Source organism: Anomaloglossus baeobatrachus, chromosome 8 (genome assembly GCF_048569485.1).
Source record: "Anomaloglossus baeobatrachus isolate aAnoBae1 chromosome 8, aAnoBae1.hap1, whole genome shotgun sequence".
Taxonomy (NCBI): domain Eukaryota; kingdom Metazoa; phylum Chordata; class Amphibia; order Anura; family Aromobatidae; genus Anomaloglossus; species Anomaloglossus baeobatrachus.
This window is the reverse complement of record NC_134360.1, coordinates 223,866,531-223,889,099: the sequence shown is the minus strand read 5'-3', so window position 1 is coordinate 223,889,099 and position 22,569 is coordinate 223,866,531. Positions and strand designations below refer to the sequence as shown.

The window sequence follows — 22,569 nt, the reverse complement described above, 5'->3', positions numbered from 1 at the left end:
AGATGAGCGAGGGATGGGCAGTGATTATAGATGAGCGGGGGATGGGCAGTGATTATAGATGAGCAGGGGTTGGGCAGTGATTATAGATGAGCGGGGGATGGGCAGTGATTATAGATGAGCGGGGGATGGGCAGTGATTATAGATGAGCGGGGGATGGGCAGTGATTACAGATGAGCGGGGGATGGGCAGTGATTACAAACGAGCGGGGGATGGGCATTGATTACAGATGAGTGGGGGATGGGCAGTGATTATAGATGAGCGGATGATGGGCAGTGATTATAGATGAGCGGGGGATGGGCAGTGATAATAGATGACCAGGCACGAAAGAGTCACCCGAAGAAAAGTTAACTTTTTTTCATTGCAATTTTCAATGTTATTCACTCATCTTTAGCCCTGATTGGCCGTTGTGGTTCTGTGATGTCACTGTAAGAGTCACCTCATCAGGGTAATTTCTAAACATGGAGGATTGGGCAGAGCGCTGGAACTGACAAAACCTCTCACAGTTATAAGCACCTCATGCTGCTGCCACTTGGTCTTCTCTTATCTCGTGATCTTTTCTTCCTGCCGCATAATCATCTCCTGCTGCTGCATGGTCTCCATCTTGCTGCAGTATGTTGTTTTTTTTTGTTCCCATATGGTCCATCTTCTGCTGCCGCACTGTCATTCCTGCTGGCACATGGTTTCCTCCTACAGCTGCACCTCACCTCCTGTTGGCACATGGTCTCTTCCTGCTTCCTCTGAGTTTCCTCCTGCAGCTGCATGCTCTACTCCTGCAGTCACATGGCTGCCTCCTGCAGCTACATGCTCTTCTGTTGTTTCATGGTTTGCTTCTGCAGGTGCATTGTCTTCTCGTCCTGTTGCATGTTTTTTTCGTGCAGATGCATGCTTCTCTCCTGCTGTTGCAGTTTCCTCCTGCAGCTACATGCGCTTCTGCTGTTGCATGGTTTCTCATGCAGATGCTTGCTCCTGGCATGCTGTCACAGTTTTCTCCTGCAGGTACATGTTCTGCTGTTGCACAGTTTACTACTACAGATGCATGCTCTTCTGCTGTGACAGTTTCCGCCTGCAGCTACATTCTGCTGTTGCACAGCTTCTTTCTGCAGCTACTTGCTCTTCTGCTGGGACACGGTTTCCGCCTGCAGCAACATACGCTACTGCTGCTGCACAGGTTCTTTCTGCAGCTATTTGCTCTTCTGCTGTCACATAGTTTCCTCCTACAGCTACATGCTCTTCTGCTGTTGCACAGGTTCTTTTTGAAGCTACATGCTCCTCTGCTGTTACATGGTTTCCTCCTGCAGATGCATGCTCTTCTCTTTCTGTCACACGGTTTCCTCCTGCAGCTACATGCTCTTCTGCTGTTGCAGTTTCCTCCTGTAGATGCATGGTCTTCTGCTGTTGCACAGTTTTCTCCTACAGATGCATGCTCTTCTGCTGTTGCACGGTTTCCTCCTGCAGCTACATGCTCTTCTGCTGTCACACGGTTTCCTCCTGTAATAGAAGAAAGCAGTGGAAAAATCCAGCTGGACTCCAAAGGGATAAATAAAAATGCTTCTTTATTTATATCAACTCGATTAAAAATATATATCCATTTCTCAAGTAAAGACCTCATGACCTGAGGAAGGCGTTCCGCCGAAACGCGTAGTAGTATACATCTGCCATGCATCAGTGTGAACAAGCCGGTGTCTTTAATTGAGAAATGGATATATATTTTTAATCGAGTTGATATAAATAAAGAAGCATTTTTATTTATCCCTTTGGAGTCCAGCTGGATTTTTCCACTGCTTTCTTCTATTATCTTCTCGGCTTGCTGCCGTAATCCGTGCCGGACCAAAGGGGACTAACAGGAGGATATATTCAGGCTTGTCTCTGCAGTGGTGAGCGGTTTTGTTTGTTTTTTGTACTTGTTTCCTCCTGTAGATGCATGCTCTTCTGCTGTTGCACAGTTTCCTCCTGTAGATGCATGCTCTTCTGCTGATGCACAGTTTCCTCCTGTAGATGCATGCTCTTCTGCTGTTGCACAGTTTCCTCCTACAAATGCATGCTCCTCACATGCTGTCACATTTCTCCTGCAGCTACATGCTCTTCTGTTGTTGCACAGTTTCCTCCTGTAGATGCATGCTCTTCTGCTGTTGCACAGTTTCCTCCTACATATGCATGCTCCTCACATGGTATCACATTTCTCCTGCAGCTACATGCTCTTCTGCTGATGCAGTTTCCTCCTGCAGAAGCATGTTCTTCTGCTGTTGCACAGTTTCCTCCTATAGATACATGGTCTTCTGCTGTTGCACAGTTTCCTCCTGCAGCTACATGCTCTTCTATTGTTGCATAGTTTCCTCCTGTAGATGCATGCTCTTCTGTTGTTGCACAGTTTTCTCCTACAGATGCATAGTCTTCTTCTGTTGCACAGTTTCCTCCTGCAGATGCATGCTCTTCTGCTGTTGCAGTTTCCTCTTGTAGATGCATGCTCTTCTGCTGTTGCACAGTTTCCTCCTGCAGATGCATGCTCTTCTGCTGCACAGTTTCCTCCTGTAGATGCATGGTCTTCTGCTGTTGCACAGTTTCCTCCTGCAGCTACATGCTCTTCTGCTGTTGCACAGTTTCCTCCTACAGATGTATGCTCTTCTGCTGTTGCACAGTTTCCTCCTGTAGATGCATGGTCTTCTGCTGTTGCACAGTTTCCTCCTGTAGATGCATGCTCTTCTGCTGTTGCACAGTTTCCTCCTACAGATGCATGCTCTTCTGCTGTTGCACAGTTTCCTCCTACAGATGCATGGTCTTTTACTGTTGCACAGTTTCCTCCTACAGATGCATGATCTTCTGCTGTTGCACAGTTTCCTCCTACAGATGCATGGTCTTCTGTTGTCGCACAGTTTCCTCCTACAGATGCATGCTCTTCTGCTGTTGCACAGTTTACTCTTACAGATGCATGCTCTTCTGTTGTTGCACAGTTTCCTCCTACAGATGTATGCTCTTCTGCTGTTGCACAGTTTCCTCCTACAGATGCATGGTCTTTTACTGTTGCACAGTTTCCTCCTACAGATGCATGATCTTCTGCTGTTGCACAGTTTCCTCCTACAGATGCATGGTCTTCTGTTGTCACACAGTTTCCTCCTACAGATGCATGCTCTTCTGCTGTTGCACAGTTTCCTCCTACAGATGCATGGTCTTTTACTGTTGCACAGTTTCCTCCTACAGATGCATGCTCTTCTGCTGTTGCACAGTTTCCTCCTACAGATGCATGCTCTTCTGTTGTTGCACAGTTTCCTCCTACAGATGTATGCTCTTCTGCTGTTGCACAGTTTCCTCCTACAGATGCATGGTCTTTTACTGTTGCACAGTTTCCTCCTACAGATGCATGATCTTCTGCTGTTGCACAGTTTCCTCCTACAGATGCATGGTCTTCTGTTGTCACACAGTTTCCTCCTACAGATGCATGCTCTTCTGCTGTTGCACAGTTTCCTCCTACAGATGCATGGTCTTTTACTGTTGCACAGTTTCCTCCTACAGATGCATGATCTTCTGCTGTTGCACAGTTTCCTCCTACAGATGCATGCTCTTCTGTTGTCGCACAGTTTCCTCCTACAGATGCATGATCTTTTGCTGTTGCACAGTTTCCTCTTGTAGATGCATGCTCTTCTGTTGTCGCATAGTTTCCTCCTGCAGCTACATGCTCTTCTGCTGTTGCATAATTTCCTCCTGTAGATGCATGCTCTTCTACTGTCACACGGTTTCCTCCTGCAGCTACATGCTCTTCTACTGTTGCACAGTTTCCTCCTGTAGATGCATGCTCTTCTGCTGTTGCAAAGGTTCTTCCTGTAGATACATGCTCTTCTGCTGTTGCACAGTTTCCTCCTGTAGGTGCATGCTCTTCTGCTGTTGCACAGTTTCCTCCTACAGATGCATGGTCTTCTGCTGTTGCACAGTTTCCTCCTGCAGCTACATGCTCTTCTGCTGTTGCACAGTTTCCTCCTGTAGGTGCATGCTCTTCTGCTGCTGCACAGTTTCCTCCTGTAGATGCATGCTCTTCTGCTGTTGCACAGTTTCCTCCTGCAGCTACATGCTCTTCTGCTGTTGCACAGTTTCCTCCTGTAGGTGCATGCTCTTCTGCTGCTGCACAGTTTCCTCCTGTAGATGCATGCTCTTCTGCTGTTGCACAGTTTCCTCCTGTAGATGCATGCTCTTCTGCTGTTGCACAGTTTCCTCCTATAGATGCATGCTCTTCTGCTGTTGCACAGTTTCCTCCTGTAGATGCATGCTCTTCTGCTGTTGCACAGTTTCCTCCTGTAGATGCATGCTCTTCTGCTGTTGTACAGTTTCCTCCTGTAGATGCATGCTCTTCTGCTGTTGCACAGTTTCCTCCTGTAGATGCATGCTCTTCTGCTGTTGCACAGTTTCCTCCTGTAGATGCATGCTCTTCTGCTCTTGCACAGGTTCCTCCTGTAGATACACGCTCTTCTGCTGTCACACGGTTTCCTCCTGTAGATGCATGCTCTTCTGCTGTTGCACAGTTTCCTCCTGTAGATGCATGCTCTTCTGCTGTTGCACAGTTTCCTCCTGTAGATGCATGCTCTTCTGCTGTTGCACAGTTTCCTCCTGTAGATGCATGCTCTTCTGCTGTTGTACAGTTTCCTCCTGTAGATGCATGCTCTTCTGCTGTTGCACAGTTTCCTCCTGTAGGTGCATGCTCTTCTGCTGTTGCACAGTTTCCTCCTACAGATGCATGCTCTCCTGCTGTTGCACGGTTTCCTCCTGTAGGTGCATGCTCTTCTGCTGTCACACGGTTTCCTCCTGTAGATGCATGCTCTCCTGCTGTTGCACAGTTTCCTCCTATAGATACATGCTCTTCTGCTGTCACACAGTTTCCTCCTGTAGATGCATGGTCTTCTGCTGTTGCACAGTTTCCTCCTGCAGCTACATGCTCTTCTGCTGTTGCACAGTTTCCTCCTGTAGGTGCATGCTCTTCTGCTGCTGCACAGTTTCCTCCTGTAGATGCATGCTCTTCTGCTGTTGCACAGTTTCCTCCTGCAGCTACATGCTCTTCTGCTGTTGCACAGTTTCCTCCTGTAGGTGCATGCTCTTCTGCTGCTGCACAGTTTCCTCCTGTAGATGCATGCTCTTCTGCTGTTGCACAGTTTCCTCCTGTAGATGCATGCTCTTCTGCTGTTGCACAGTTTCCTCCTATAGATGCATGCTCTTCTGCTGTTGCACAGTTTCCTCCTGTAGATGCATGCTCTTCTGCTGTTGCACAGTTTCCTCCTGTAGATGCATGCTCTTCTGCTGTTGTACAGTTTCCTCCTGTAGATGCATGCTCTTCTGCTGTTGCACAGTTTCCTCCTGTAGATGCATGCTCTTCTGCTGTTGCACAGTTTCCTCCTGTAGATGCATGCTCTTCTGCTCTTGCACAGGTTCCTCCTGTAGATACATGCTCTTCTGCTGTCACACGGTTTCCTCCTGTAGATGCATGCTCTTCTGCTGTTGCACAGTTTCCTCCTGTAGATGCATGCTCTTCTGCTGTTGCACAGTTTCCTCCTGTAGATGCATGCTCTTCTGCTGTTGCACAGTTTCCTCCTGTAGGTGCATGCTCTTCTGCTGCTCCCCGGACTTTCTCTACAGCTGTCTTTACCATACCTCATTGCTGCCCCCTGGACTATCAGTTGTAGCTTATCTGTAGGAGTTTCAGATGTTGCAGGTGCCCTGGTGGTAGAGGAAGCTGGTGCCATAAATAAGATGTAATATCTGGGGGCCAGTTATAGCCTTTGGACTGAGGCCCAGGACCCCGCGCTGTCACTCATTAGCCATAAGACATTAGCAGGATTTGTGCTGGATTAGTGGAATTGACATTATGTCTTATGCACTTTCTTCCACTACAGAAAGTGCTTGGAGAATGTTGTTTACACTTCTTCACGCAGGAAATCACCTTGTTTTGGTGACGCTCCGTGCACCGCGCTCACCCATATGACGCATGAGGATTTCAAGATTGATGTTTGCAATTGATACAAAGTTAAGTCTGAGGAAATGTAAACACCGAGGACACAAACATTGTGTAAGAACAACTCGTAGAACTCCCAAACTTCTTCCTTACTTCCATGGAAAAAGACCACCACTTTCTTCAAGGAAACCTCTTTGAAACTCGAAAACAGAAAACACATACCGTGAAGAAGACAATACAGTCTCGAAACGTGAACCCAAAAAATATCGCCAATATCGGAGCCTACATCCTCTCTACAAGGGACGACCATCAGCAGCGTCCGTTCCCGCATTTTGCTAGATTGTTGCAGAAAAAACCCTGCAGTTCTTGAAGCGTTTCTGCTCAAAAAAACTCTTGAAATTTGACTTCTGAATCAATTAAAGAAGAAAATTTCCCCCCCCCCAAAAAAACCCCACTACAGATAATGCACCAAAGCAAGAACAGCAAGAACTGAAACCTTTTTATTTAAGCTTTTTCATGATGTGCATTTTTTAGCATGAAAAATCCCCAGTTTTTCATGTTGTCTCTCCAGTAAAGGAGACAAACTCTAGCGCCACCTATTGGAAGTAGCAATCCTAAAAGTCAAAAGTGACCTTTTAACAAGCCTTTTCATATGACCTAGGATATATGCCAGATCAGAATCCCAATTTGCAGACACGGTGTTTCGGGGTGATTGCCCCTCGTCAGTGCAAAGTGTGGGTATCTGATCTGGCCTATGAGAAGCTATGTGAGGACCATGGGGAAGACTATTCTCCTTATGGAGACCTGACAAACCAGTCTGGCTGTCAGTGGTAAGGGGACTTATAGCTGCAATGACCCTCTGGGAATTTTTCAAATTGTCTCTCCAGGAAAGGAGACAAACTCTAGCGCCACCTATTGGAAGTAGCAATCCTAAAAGTCAAAAGTGGCCTTTTTAACAAGCCTTTTCATATGACCTAGGATATATGCCAGATCAGAATCCCAATTTGCAGACACAGTGTTTCGGGGTGATTGCCCCTCGTCAGTGCAAAGTGTGGGTATTTGATCTGGCCTATGAGAAGCTATGTGGGGACCATGGGGGAAGACTATTCTCCTTACGGAGACCTGACAAATAAAATGTTAATAATGCTGAAATTACGTCCTGTCCTGTAAAAACCTGAGGGTGGGAGCACTTTGCATAATCTCAACGTCGGTGCAGCCACAGAGTTTTCCCAGACAAAGCTGCTTCAGGAAAACGCCGGCAGTTATTTCCCTGAACACCTTCACTGGTCATTTTACCGTTAGCTCATTTTGGGACCATTCTTGGTAATCCTGGATATTCCTAATCACTCCAGGAAGGATTTGGAATTGCAACTTTTCCTAAAAGCAGACAAAGCATTCACTTAGGTCAGGTCAGATTACAGTAGGGCTGGAAACTTTTCCAATTCAAATTTAGCAGTTTTGCAAAATATTCCTAGGAAATGTAATTCACAGCAAATCGAATTGATCCAGAGCCCACAGTTGTAAAAAATGAGTTGTAAGCTGTGAAATCTTCTCACTATCTAGAGCCATCGCACTTCTGCTGCATTCCCTGCCTCGGCTTTTATAGTGGCTATGGTAGTCCTTCCTGATTTCTTGCACTATACAATGTTATTTGTTAGAAGCAGAGAATTATGGGGAAGTCTGGGCGGGATTCTTCACTGGCGGATAAAATCTTCTGCAACATGAAAAATGGAGAAGGCCTCCTTAAGCAATTCGCATTATGAAAATCGTACATTGTTTCAATATGCCAGGTCCAGAGAATTCCTAAAAATTCCCAAATTGTCTCTTCAGGGAGGAAGGAGACAAACTCTAGCGCCACCTATTGGAAGTAGCAATCCTAAAGCCTGCTTTACACGTTGCAATTAGTTGTACAATCGCATTTGCGATGTGACACGCCCAGGTTGCATACGGGATCTTATGAGATTGCACGTAGGTCGTTCATTTGCTGTCACACGAGCGTTAGTAGTCTATGTTAAATTGATCAATTTTGTGTGCGATCCTTTAGATCATGTGTTCTGTGACGTATGCATTGGGCACCTTTTTTTTTTTTTTATTTATTGACTTGCCAAGTGTGTGTAATGTGTAGGGATGCGTTTTTACTATGTCATCTGCCATTCAGCTCTGCTACATGGCCGCTGACAGCAGACACAGACAGCCATGTAGCAGAGCTGAATGGCCGATGACAGCAGACACAGACAGAGCCGTACTGTCAGAATGAACTCGGGTGAACTTCACCCGACTTCATTGTCATGCTGCGGCTCTGTCTGTGTCGCGTCCTGATTAGCGGTCACCTATGAAGGACTCACCGGTGACCGCTAAACTCCTGAGTAACTGAATTGAGCAGCGCTCTCTCATATACTCACCGTTCCCCGATCACCGGCGCGGCTCTGCACGGCATTCACACTGCTGCGGCGGCTTTTATTGTTTTGAAAAAGCCGGCCGCCCATTAAACAATCTCGTATTCCCTGCTTTCCCCGCCCACAGGCGCCTATGATTGGTTACAGTGAGACACGCCCCCACGCTGAGTGACTGGTGTCACACTGCACCCAATCACAGCAGCCGGTGGGCGTGTCTATACTGTGTAGTGAAATAAATAATTAAATAATTCAAAAAAACGGCGTGCGGTCCCCCCAATTTTAAAACCAGCCAGATAAAGCCATACGGCTGAAGGCTGGTATTCTCAGGATGGGGAGCTCCACGTTATGGGGAGCCCCCCAGCCTAACAATATCAGCCAACAGCCGCCCAGAATTGCCGCATACATTATATGCGACAGTTCTGGGGCTGTACCCGGCTCTTCCCGATTTGCCCTGGTGCGTTGGCAAATCGGGGTAATAAGGAGTTATTGGCAGCCCATAGCTGCCAATAAGTCCTAGATTAATCATGTCAGGTGTCTATAAGATACCTTCCATGATTAATCTGTAAATTACAGTAAATAAACACACACACCCGAAAAAATCCTTTATTAGAAATAAAAAACACAAACATATACCCTGGTTAACCACTTTAATCAGCCCCAAAAAGCCCTCCATGTCCGGCGTAATCCAGGATGCTCCAGCGTCGCTTCCAGCGCTGCTGCATGGAGGTGACCGGAGCTGCAGCAGACACAGCCGCTCCTGTCACCTCCACGCGGCAACTGAAGACAGCCGCGCGATCGGCTGAGCTGTCACTGAGGTTACCCGCTGTCACTGGATCCAGCGGTGGCCGCAGGTAACCTCAGTGACAGCTCAGCTGATCGCGCTACTCACCGCCGCTCCTCTCACCTCCACGCAGTAACTGAGGTGAGTAGCGCGATCAGCTGAGCTGTCACCGAGGTTACCCGCGGCCACCGCTGGATCCAGTGACAGCGGGTGACCTCAGTGACAGCTCAGCTGATCGCGCTACTCACCGCCGCTCCTCTCACCTCCACGCAGTAACTGAGGTGAGTAGCGCGATCAGCTGAGCTGTCACTGAGGTTACCCGCGGCCACCGCTGGATCCAGTGACAGCGGGTGACCTCAGTGACAGATCAGCTGATCGCACGGCTGTCTTCATTTGCTGTGTGGAGGTGACCGGAGCGGCGGTGTCTGCTGCAGCTCCGGTCACCTCCATGCAGCAGAGCTGGAAGCGACGCTGGAGCATCCTGGCTTCCGCCGGACATGGAGGGCTTTTTGGGGTTGATTAAAGTGGTGAACCAGGGTATATGTTTGTGTTTTTTATTTCTAATAAATGATTTTTTCGGGTGTGTGTGTTTATTTACTGTAACTTACAGATTAATCATGGAGGGTGTCTCATAGACGCCTGACATGATTAATCTAGGACTTATTGGCAGCTATGGGCTGCCAATAACTCCTTATTACCCCGATTTGCCAACGCACCAGGGCAAATCGGGAAGAGCCGGGTACAATCCCAGAACTGTCGCATCTAATGTATGCGGCAATTCTGGGCGGCTGTTGGCTGATATTGTTAGGCTGGGGGGCTCCCCATAACGTGGAGCTCCCCATCCTGAGAATACCAGCCTTCAGCCGTATGGCTTTATCTGGCTGGTTTTAAAATTGGGGGGACCGCACGCCGTTTTTTTAATTATTTAATTATTTATTTCACTACACAGTATAGACACGCCCACCGGCTGCTGTGATTGGGTGCAGTGTGACACCTGTCACTCAGCGTGGGGGCGTGTCTCACTGCAACCAATCATAGGCGCCGGTGGGCGGGAAAAGCAGGGAATACGAGATTGTTTAATGGGCGGCCGGCTTTTTCAAAACAGTAAAAGCCGCCGGAGCAGTGTGAATGCCGTGCAGCGCTGCACCGGGGATCGGTGAGTATATGAGAGAGGGGGATAGACTGACATGGACAGAGAGTGAGGGACAGAGATAGTGATCGACTGACAGAGATTACTGAATGACAGACATTGTGAGGCGCTTCAGAACGCAGTTTTTCAGCTGCGCTCTGAAGCGGACCTTTTTTAAGCTGCGGTGCAGAGCGCACACCTGCGCACATAGCCTCAGACACCAAAATCGTATGAGGGATGTCACACGTTACAATTGACTAGGTTCGTGCAACAAAACGCTCAATTCTAGACAAAGATACGATGTGTTTGCGATCAACGGTTTTGCGTTCAATCCTGATTGCACGTAGATGTCACACGCAGATACCTCACAAACGATGCCGGATGTGCGTCACTTACAACTTGACCCCAACGACGGATTGTGAGATATATTGAAGCGTGTGTAGCGGGCTTAAAAGTCAAAAGTGACTCTCCAATGAGTTTTTTCATATGACCTAGGATTTATGCCAGACCAGAACCTCAATTTGCAGACACATTGTTTCGGGATGATTGTCCCTCGTCAGTGCAAAGTATGAGATCGGATCCGGCTTATGAGAAGCTATAGTGGGGTCTGAGGGGAAAACTTTTAATATGACACAATTTTGACTCTCATTGAATCAATTTGCTCATTTCTATCTGGGACTTTTTAAGACTTTTTGACAGTTTTGTACTTTTTTTTACTTTGCAAATTCTTAGATAGATCTAAATTAGGCTAAGGCTATGTGCGCACTAGAGCTTTTTACCTGCGGATTTACCCGCGGATTTGCCCCGGAAATTTCTTGAGAAATGTCTGCAATCTTTGTGCAGACATTTCCCATGAAATTCAATGAGAAAAAAAAATAGCTGTGCGCACTGTGCGGATTTTTCTCAAGAAAATTTCTTGAGAAAATTTTCTCGAGAAACTTTCTTGAGAAAATGTGCATGTCCATTAATTTCCGCAGGTACCTGCGGTATTCCGGGGGTATTCCGCAGGTAGCAATGATGTGCGGTATACCACCGGAATAGCCGCGAATTACCTGCGGGAATGCTCATCGCTGCCTGCGGTTTTGCAGGAAGCGATGTCATTATGCCAGGAAGAGGAAGCGGAGCAGAGTAAACACAGACGTCACACTCCCTGGACGCCGCACAGAAGCACTTCCGTGTGACCTCCAGGTGCCCGTGCAGTCTGTGTCCTGCTCCGGCCCCGCGGCTGCCTGCACTGCAGTGTCAGTGTCTGCCCGCAGTGTCAGCAGCCTGTCACGCGGCAGCGCAGGCAGACACTGACATCCTGCAGTGCTGGGAGCCGCGGGGATGACGATCGCTGCTGTCAGGAGGTGAGATCATTACCTGCTGTGACGATCTCCTGCCTCCTGACGTCACCGCGGTCACTGCTGTCTATGCCCGTCTCGCGAGCGGCCCGAGACTGTCACTAGCGGTGACGTCACGGGCTCTCGCGATACTTCTGACAACGCGGCGGGCATAGAAGTCAGTGACAGCGCTGACATCAGCAGTACAGGAGATGATCACAGAAGGTAATGATCTCATCTATGCTCCTGATGGCAGCACTCGGCATCCCCTGCAGTGACCTGAGCTGACCTATTGATGTTAGCTCAGGTCACTGCATTGCTCTCCCAGCCAATGGGGAACATTCTGTTCTTCATCGACTGGGACAGTGACTATGGTATGGATCGCCGTGGGACCCCCCCCCCCCCCCTTATTGGATTACGCCGGACGTGGATTGATTGTTCTTTTCAATAAATTGGTTAAAGAGGCTATGTGGGGAGTGTTTTTTCAAATAAAACTTTTTTTGTTGTCTATTTTTTAATTATTACTGACTGGGTGGGTGATGTCGGGTATCTGATAGACACCTGACCTCACCAACCCCAGGGCTTGATGCCAGGTGACATTACACATCTGGCATCAACCCCATATATTACCCCGTTTGCCAACGCACCAGGGCGCGGGATGAGCTGGGGCAAAGCGCCAGGATTGGCACGTCTAATGGATGCGCCACTTCTGGGGCGGCTGCGGCCTGCTATTTTTAGGCTGGGGAGTGTCCAATAACAGTGGACCTCCCTAGTCTGAGAATATCAGACCCCAGCTGTCCGCTTTACCTTGGCTGGTGATCCAATATGGGGGGGACCGCACGTTTTTTGTTTTAAATTATTTATATAATTTAAAATAACAGCGTGGGGTGCCCACTATTTTGGATTATCAGCCAAGGTGAAGCTGCCAGCGGTGGTCTGCAGGCTGCAGCCGTCTGCTTTACCCTAGCTGGTTACAAAAAATGGGGGGACCTCATGTCGTTTTTTTTTAATTATTTATTTATTTTATGGCTAAATACAAGGCTAAGCACCCTTTAGTGCCACATGAAAGTCACCAAAGGGTGCCAGCTTAGAAAATGCAGGGAGGTGGAACATTATATAGGTTTTTCTCATCTATCTATCTATCCCTCTATCTATCTATCCCTCTATCTATCTATCCATCTATCCCTCTATCTATCTATCCATCTATCCCTCTATCTATCTATCTATCTATTCATCTATTCATCTATCTATCTATCCATCTTTCCCTCTATCCATTATCTGTCTATCGATTATCTTTATTATTTATTGCAGGGACAAACCTGCGGTAAATCCGCAGTAAATCCGCGGCAAATCCGCGGCAAAACCGCGTGCGGATTTGGTGCGGATTTTTTCCGCAGGTCCGGAAATCTTTCACTGGCAGAAGTTTCTCAAGAAATTTTCTTGAGAAACTTCACATTTCTAGTGCGCACATAGCCTAAGTCTTAAAATTCACCAGATTTATCACAATAGTTCAAACTGTTTCATAAATCTGACTAAATTATCTTATACCATAATCATCGTGGCGAGCTCATAGACATTTATTTGTTTGTCCTAACTTTAAGATTGTCTAGTTTAAGTTTACACTACCTATTGGATAACTTTGTGCCAGACGTTCGTGACAAAATTTATTTATTTTTTTGGTTTTTTGCAAACATTATGCCACAATCATTTCGTAGTAAACCATGCCCATTTCATCAGAGAAAGAGCAAAAATTACCCACTTTTGTCATTTGTAGTATTTTTGAAGTTGCTATTTTTTTTTACTTGTGGGATTTATTGATGCTTTTTGAGACAAATTCTTCAAAATGATCTTCATTTTTATCTTTAAGGCTGCTTTCACACTACGTTTTTTAACATGCGTCCTGAACGTTTTTTAACGCAAAACCGGATCCAGTGCAAATGCGTTTTCATTTCAATGCATTTGCAATGGACTCGCGTCAACATGCGTTCACCTGCGTTTGCGTGCGTTATAATAAGAATCCAGCGACTTGCTGTTTTTTAACATTTTTCAAAAACGCTACTTGTAGCGTTTTTGAGCTGCGTCCAAATATTGCAAATTGCTGGATCCTGACTATACTGCATGCAAACGTATGTGAACGGTGGCATGCTGATAGACAGGATCCTGCTTGCTCTACTGAGCATGCACAGAAACCAGCCTCGGGTGATCAGTCTCTCTCTCCCCCTCCCTCTCTCCCTCTCCCTCTCTGTCTCTCTCCCCCTCCCTCTCTCCCTCTCCCTCTCTGTCTCTCTCCCCCTCCCTCTCTCCCCCTCCCTCTCCCTCTCCTCTCTCTCCTCCGCCTGAGAGCTGCAGACACTCGTAACCAAGGTAAATATTGGGTAACCAAGCAAAGCGCTTCTCTTAGTTACCCGATGTTTACATTGGTTACGTGTGCAGGGAGCCCGGCTCCTAGCAGCTGCGGATGCTCGTAACCAAGGTAAATATCGGGTATCCAAGCAAGTTACCCGATGTTTACCTTGGTTACGAGCCTCCGCAGCTGTCAGATGCCGGCTCCCAGTCTATCACGTTCAGTTCCACTGACTCCCGATCACATGACTCCAATGCCCGCCCATAAACTTAAAGTGACAGGATCCTGCAAAATAACACATGCGTTTGCATGCGTTTTTTTGCTGTAAAAGCAGGATCCGCTTTTACAACAAAAAAATGTTCATGACGCATGTTAAAAAAACGTAGTGTGAAAGCAGCCTAACTTGTTTTGAAACTTTTTTAAGCATAAAATGTTGCAAATTTTGCATAGAAATTTCAGGCGTACATAAAAATACCAGAAGGCAATCTTGCAATTGATGTATCAGCCAAAAACATCTGGAAACCCCAAACTCCGCCAACAATGTCAAATATGAAAAAATAATAGTTGAACTTATATAACAAGGTGCAAATAAAAAGAAAAATAAAGAGCAAAAGAAAAACAGGTGAAAAACACCAAAAACTAGACAAAGAAAAAGAAAGCAAGTGCAATAATGGATCTGTGCCCAAAATATCTAGAACGAATCACAAATCTTGCGGCATCGTGAAAGACTGTTTCACACCCCCCCCCCCCTCCACACACACACACACACAATTCTGGCACCTGTAGCTTGATACATAAGCCCCAATAAACAAAAAAGCTTTCAGACTTCTGCTGGGTTCAATTAATTCCACGCAACTTGTCAGACAGTATCATAGAAAGCGCATGGTAGAGAAGAGCAGCACTGGTACATGCTGCATCTTTCCCAAATATCTCTGCAAATTAAAGAAGAATTGTTACATCATTTTACCTGGTGAAAATGCCGCTATTCTCCTGAATCCGGTGATGTTTTTCTTTTGCTTCTGCGTCATTCTTTTGCTGAGATACGGCCTCACATCCTCTGTATAGAAATGTGGCCTTGTTAGAAAAGTGGGTGTGGTCCTCAAGAACACACCCAGGAGGAACAGTTGAGAAACAATCATGGAAAATTCCTGTGCTTCTAGAACCAATAGGGGCAATAAATCCCTCCTGAAATAGAGTAATGATCCCCGACAATCCTGTGGAAAGGACTTAAACATCTTTATTTTATCAACTCATATATATATATATATATATACACGGTATATATTTATTTATTTACATACTTTGTTAAAAAAATGTACTAAATCGAAAAGAAAAAAAAAGTCTAAATGTCTTTGTATAAAATCGTAGCATATAAATGCCTAGTCCTGACCCAATTAGATTTCTACATGTGCCGTGTTATAAATCTGAACAAAACAGTCCGGGCACATATTATGGTTTTGGTGTATCCACACTGATTTCAGAAAAATACAGTGAAATGGAAAATGCAGAATCATGAGCAGTATTAATATATACTGCCATTTGTGACTTTCCGTACAAAAATTTTGTCTTTTATGTGCTAATAAAAAGTAAAGCACCAAAAACACGTATTTGCACCAATTAATACATAATTATACAAGAAAAGGAAAAATAGATCCAAAATAGTAAAAAGAAAAAACAAAAAACATATATGCAGCAATAAATAAGGAAAAAGATTTTAAAAATTGCAAAAATAGACTTTATATAGATACATAGAGAACATTTATACAACAATAAATACAGAAATAAATAATCAAAAAAATACAAAAAAGGAATAAAAAAAATATATATACCGTATATATACATATATATATATATATATATATATATATATATATATATATATATATTTATTTGGGTTTTCTTCATTCCTTTTTTGTATATATGCAAAAATATACAATATATATAAATATAAATAAATATATATATATATATGTATATATATATATATATATATATATATATACAGTATGTATGTAAAAACATTTATGTGACAATAAATAAAATAAAAAAATACCCATAAAATAGTATAAAACAATGTGTAATGTATGATAATAAAGAAAAAAGGAACAATTAGAATATAAAGGAAAAATAGTAATGAAAGATACAAAAGTTAAATAAGAAAATAAATAGAGTAAGAAGGTAAAATAAATTGCAAACAGAAAAAATATATGTGCAACAATAAATAAATTAGCAAATAAAGTAAAAAGATAAAACTAATTACAAACAGAAAAAAACATATTTGCAACAATGAATTAAGAAGCAAAAAGTATTAAAAAATAGGCACAAAATTGACATAAAGCCAAATTATTGTATGTCCAACAGTTATAGTTATTGTGGTGTCATTGATGGCGACTATACAATTTGATCTTTAGAAATTAATTTGTATATATTGGTTCGGCCACTGAATATTTCATCTTCTTTAATGTAAAGTTGGGGGAGGTGAGAGTCTGTGAAATTGGGGAATTTGAGGAAGACCTCATCTCACAGTGCACAATGTACCTGCCGTGTCCGCGGTCCTGGAAAGTTTCCCTTCCACGTCTATATAAAATCTCTCATCAATCTTATTCGCTAATGGCCGGGACGGAGGTTGCATTATTATTTTTTTTGCCCACAGCTTTATCTCACTCGTTAAGTATTTCCAGATCTAAGTGCTGAATAAATAAAGGGTCAAACGCATTATTTAACTCCTTCCCACAAATGGGTTTTACTCTACATCCAGATGTGCAGTGGTTTGTCGAACCTGCATTCTACCATGTGTCATTAGTGGCCGTTGAGCTCACGGGACTTTGGTCCCGTTTTACCATAGTATTAACCTAGATATCTGACATTTTTGTGTGGACACGTACCTTCCAATATAAGAGAGAATAAACATTAAAAATATTAAAAAAAGGTGACATTTTAAAAAAAACAGACTTTGTGGCCTTTTATGCTCTTTGGCCACTGAGCCATGCCGTGAACTGTCTACGTCGTCGGCTGCTTCTGCTTGTGATACGATTAAGGCCCCGTTACACGCAACGACATCGCTAACGAGATATCGTCGGGGTCACGGAATTCGTGACGCACATTCGGCCTCGTTAGCTTCGTCGTTGCGTGTGACACCTACGAGCGACCACTAACGATCAAAAGTACTCGCCTAATCGTTGATACGTCGTTAATTTCCCAAATATCGTTGCTGTTGCAGGACGCAGGTTGTTTGTCGTTCCTGAGGCAGCACACATCGCTACGTGTGACACCCCGGGAACGACGATCAACAACGTACCTGCGTCCTTCCGGCCACGAGGTGGGCGTGTCGTTAATGCGGCTGGTCTCCGTCCCTCCGCTTCTATTGGCGGCCCGCTGTGTGACGTCGCTGTGACGGCGCACGAACTTTCCCCTTAAAAAAGAGGTTGTTCGCCGCCCTCAGTGAAGTCACTAGGCAGGTAAGTATGTGTGACGCGTCCTAATGATATTGTGCACCATGGGCAGCAATTTGCCCGTGACGCACAAACGACGGGGGCGGGTGTGATCGCTAGTGACATCACTAGCGATGTCACTGCGTGTAAAGCAGCCTTTAGGCAGTTTTGCAGGTTGAAGGTCTAAAATGAGAGGTTGAGTGACAGCTTCACATTCTAAGAAGGTTTTGTATTTTGAAAACATTTGCAAAAATTTAAAAAAAAATATTTTTCAACTGAAAATCTAAAATTAATGGACACATTTTATTTTTTTCAGGTTACAATGGCAAACATTGGACTAAACAATTATGGATCCCAGGATCCTCACAAGACAATACTTTTTTCTCTCCGAATGGCCACTTGGAATCAAATATTGGACCCATGGGTTTATATTCTTCTACGAAAAACAGTCCTGAGGAAACTGTTCAGAATCGCCCGGCGGTGCTGTGGCGTAGAAATCATTAGTTTACACGCGTGGGAATTTAGCTCCATCAAAAACTCTTTGAAGGTCGCAACGATCTCAGACTCTCCTGCCAGCTCGCGAACAAACACCTTCAGCATCTCCCCAAAGGCAGATGTGGAACAAAAATGTGAACTTCTCGAACGTAAATGAGCCGTTTCTTCAATGGTGTTTCCAAATATGTAAGTGACGGTGCTATGTCGTGGTGACGTAGCACCAATCGGTGAAGTTATCTCATGGACCATCAAAAAAAAAAAAGTCCAGAGTGAAATATTTCGTGGCACGGCCGGCAACGTAGACCTCATTGTATGCCAAAAAGAAGACTGTAAGTCATGGAAATATCATTGTCAAGTGGAAACGATAATTTCATGTAAACTTTTTGGCAACTTCGCCTCGTTGAATTTGTGGAGAACTTGACATTGCAAGTGTCGTGAAGCTCATATACAAGTGATGATAAGGAGAAACCTCTGAGGATAACTGAATATTAAAACCAAATTAACCTAAAATATCAGAGAATATTTTCAAAAATTTCTGTGAAAAATTAATTGTGACAAAAAAGAAACATTTTAAAGGATTTTCCAGTTTCAATATTTACTAGAGATTAGAGAATCTTTTGAAATTCAAAATTACCAACGTCCCCAAAAGTTTGGAGGACAGTTACCCAACAACAAATCAAAAGTACTCCAGAGTGTCCAGACGAGTAACTCTGAGATCCCCCAGGACTATATCTGACCCCATTTTAAGCATTTTAACACCAACACAGCCTTATTAATGTCTAGGTGACCTCAATATATCTGTCTATGGGTAAACGAACGGGAAACGCTCTTCACTGCTGAGTTGTCACACAGTATCTGTACAGTTTCTTGGGTGTGTTATGTCTATCTAAGCTGTGATATCCTCTTACAATCCAGACTCACCACAACATGGCAGCTGCCTTCCCTGCCTTGGCTTTTATAGTGACTCCGATAGTCCCTCCTGATTGGCTGCGCTATACCATGTGATGTGATATCTATGTGGAAGCCTGCACCTGAGGTCATGTTTGCCTTCTTTGGCTCAACATTCTACATTGTGTAAACTATTTTTGTGAATATCAAATTGAATTCACCGGGTTTAACATATTCCTAAAAATTCACATCAAATCGATTCACTAATTTATAATATTTTCTCCTTTTGGTCCCATGGAAGTTGGAGCTTTGTGAACAGGTTGGCCACTTTGTATCACCCACTAAAGTGTGCGGCCATAACTCATCATTCAGACCAGGTTTTAGGTATTTTGGCTTAGAAATACACAAGTTATAATAATGGTTCCATGGCAAGAAAAATCCAAAAATTACCAAGTCTTAAAACCCAGTTACACGCTACAATTTATTGTCGGGGTCACGGATTCCGTGACGCACATCCGGCATCGTTAGCGACGTCGTTGCGTGTGACACCTACGTGCGAGTCCGAACGATCGCAAATAGGGTGAAAATCGTTGATCGTTGACACGTCGCTCAGTTTCAAAATATTGTTCGTCGTTTGGAACGCAGCAGATGTATTGCTACGTTTGACACCCTGCCAACGACGAACAACATCCACACGACCGCCTTGGTCAAACAATATATCGCTAAACGATGTAGCATCGTTTGTGAGATGTGTACGTGTGACTACTACTAAACGACCAATGAGCGATCTCGGCAAATCGTAACAACGATCTGGGTGTGTCACATCATTAACGAGATCGATAGAGATGTCGCTGCGTGTAACGGGGCCTTTATTCAGTGATTTACTAAGGGGTCAAAAAGTTGAGATTGGCCTGAATTCCTACAATATTTGCAAATTAACTTTTTTTCCTTACAAGATAGAAGTTGCTCATGAGTTAGAGAATGTTGTGAATCCGGGTGACCAAATACTACCATCGAGATGTTCTTAAAAATTAATATTTTTTAGTCCATTTGTGAACCATTGCATTGAGCGCAGCAACAGGAGATCCTCGGCCCAAGAGTCAAAATTTTCTCTAATGTCGAAATATCCCGATAAACTAAAGAAGCCAATAAAGCATTTAATCAAACTGTTGTCAAACAAGATAACTCATAACTGTTTAAATGATTGCTAATCTTATCAAAAGACCGAAATGATGAGTTTTTCCTCCTTCATCTTTTGTTTCTTCACTTCTTTTTCATTTTATGGATACAATACAAAATATTCATTCTGAATATTGTTACTTCCTAAAAAAAATATATTGACGGTTCTCTTTTAAGCTACTTTTATGAAAAGTTTGATGTTCTCCAAAACCACCACGCCACATACAGTCAGTATTGCCTTACAAATAGACAATTAACAGATAAACTAAATCTATATTTTTTGAGAAAAAAAAAAAATGAAGGAATGTAAATGTCTTAAATGTTTTTGTTTCATGTGCTTTTTTTTTTGTAGCATTGTTGTTTTAAAATAGTGCAATATTACTGTATATAAAAGTATTTATGTCCAGGGTCGAGATCTATCTGTTTTGTATTTGTGTATGTGGAGTTTTTATTGTACATTTGTCCAAGTATTTAACATGAAATATCAGATTTCGATTATTTAGGAAAGAAAACGTATATTTTATGAGAAATGGAAATGTTACAGATCGCTGTTGATTTGAAGATGTTTTGTAATTATTTTTTTTTTAATCTCCCCCAATTTTTAAATATTTAGCTAAAAAGAAATTCAACACAGAATATTTTCAAAATAAATTTTCTTTATAATAAAATTAAAGAGGTCCCTGTCACTTGTCATTAATATGTCATTGTTATATCTGGTGTAAACGCCGCTGTTCTACTGAATCCGGCGATGTTTGTCTTTTGTTTCTGCGCCTCTCCATTCCTGAGATACGGCCTCTTCTTTAATCTGGGGTTTTTAGCCAAGTGGGAGTGCTCGTCAACTTTTCTCTTCTTGATGACCACACCCAGTTGGCAACAAGACTTGATTTATAGATAGGGAAGAGGAGACCATATCTCAGGAATGGAGAGGAGCAGGAACAAAAGAAAAACATCGCCGGATTCAGGAGAACGGCGGCATTTACACCAGGTAAAAAAAAAGAAAATTAAATATTTATGCAAGTGACAGGTTCTTTTTAATAAATTACTATACTGTCACTTTCTGTAGATTTTATTGAAATGCAGTAGAAATAACTCTGGGAATGATGATGCCGACGATGAAATTTTCAGAATTTGAACTAAAAAGTTATCTAAAAGTCTTCAAACTAACTTGTGAGGACAGAAAACCTTTGTCCTATTAATATGTTTTCTAATTTGATTTTTCTTCTTGATTTAGTCTTGTGATATTATGAAATTCTCTAATATAATGTCACTATGTGGGGGATTATCAGATTTGGTGGATTATTAAATCCAGGATTAAAGTAATGATATAACTTATTATCTTTAGCTCGGTGTCTGTTTTTGGCAGATCTTACTATCAGCTGTTAGCAATATTGTTATTGTCCCTGGGAAAGAAAACAACAATGTAGAAAAATCTCTTCCTGGCTGCAATCGGGGAGTTTTTTTTGTGTAAAACCCAGAATAAGAATAAGATAATGCACTAAAATGCTTTAATGTGATTGTTTTTTAACACAATGTCATTGTCTATGTTCAAAATTTTGGTTAATTAATTTAATAATATATTTTAAAAGTGTTTGAAGTTACAAATCCACTTAATACTTATAGACTGAAATTATATTGTCTGCCAGCAGCCGCCACTAGGGGGAGCTCCCTGCAGACATCATTATTACTGAGGTCAATGTAGATACAGTATGCGCTGAGCTCCCTCTAGTGGCAGCTGTAGGAAGACTGAATTTTAAAATTTCACTTGACTTCTTTGCAGTCTGCGACCACGGAATCACATAGATTTCGGTGGCTCAGTGGTTAGCACTGCAGTCTTGTGGTGGCTCAGTGGTTAGCACTGCAGTCTTGCAGCGCTGAGGTCCTGGGTTCAATTCCCACCAAGGGCACCATCTGCAAGGAGTTTGTAAGTTCTCCCCGTGTTTGCGTGGGTTTCCTCCGGGTACTCTGGTTTCCTCCCACAGTCCAAAGACATAAAGATAGGGAATTTAGATTATGAGCCCCAATGGGGATAGTGTTCCCAATGTATGTAAAGCGCTATGGAATTAATAGCGCTATATAAATGAATAAATTATTATTATTATTATTATTATTTGCATGGATGCTGCATGAACAAAATCATGGGTTTTTTTAAGGCTAGAAATGAGCAAATTGATTCAAGGTCAATTAAAATTTTACTAAAAATTTGGATTTGTCAGAATCTAAATATTTGCAATTCTATTGGCCACTATCTTGTTTCAGTCTTTTTAAGGCTGGGGGGAGGGTTAAAAGATTAAAACTAAAATTATACTAAGGCCTTGTTCACACACTGCGGTTTTACCCGCATTTTTTTTGCGTTTTTGCTGCAGAAATTCGTTGTAACCTTTCTGCAGCCATTCCCCAGCAAAACCTATGGAAAAAAAATAACTGCGCACACTGCGTTTTTTTCTCATGACCATTCTTTCTGCAGAATTTCTTGAGAAAAAGAATAATAATAATAATCTTTATTTCTATTGCGCCAACATATTCCGCAGCGCTTTACAATTCAGGAGGCTCATATACATGTACATATCATATACATAAACATATACAATCAAGTATGTGCATGTCACTTCTTTTCTGCAGGTACCTGCGTTTTTTTGCCATAGATAATGGTTAAAAAATGCAGGGACCAACCTGAG

General features: G+C 43.2%; 1 protein-coding gene across 1 annotated transcript in view; it reads left to right on the top strand.

Moving 5' to 3' along the window:
- Positions 1–20,825, top strand: part of PTGFR (prostaglandin F receptor) — a 35,124-nt gene extending 14,299 nt beyond the window's left edge. Inside the window, exon 3 of the mRNA XM_075320255.1 lies at positions 17,649–20,825. Within this exon, the coding sequence (XP_075176370.1) occupies positions 17,649–17,984 (336 nt within the window). The 3' untranslated portion in view covers positions 17,985–20,825. The remainder of the gene's footprint in view (positions 1–17,648) is intronic.
- The last annotated feature ends 1,744 nt before the right edge of the window (positions 20,826–22,569 follow it).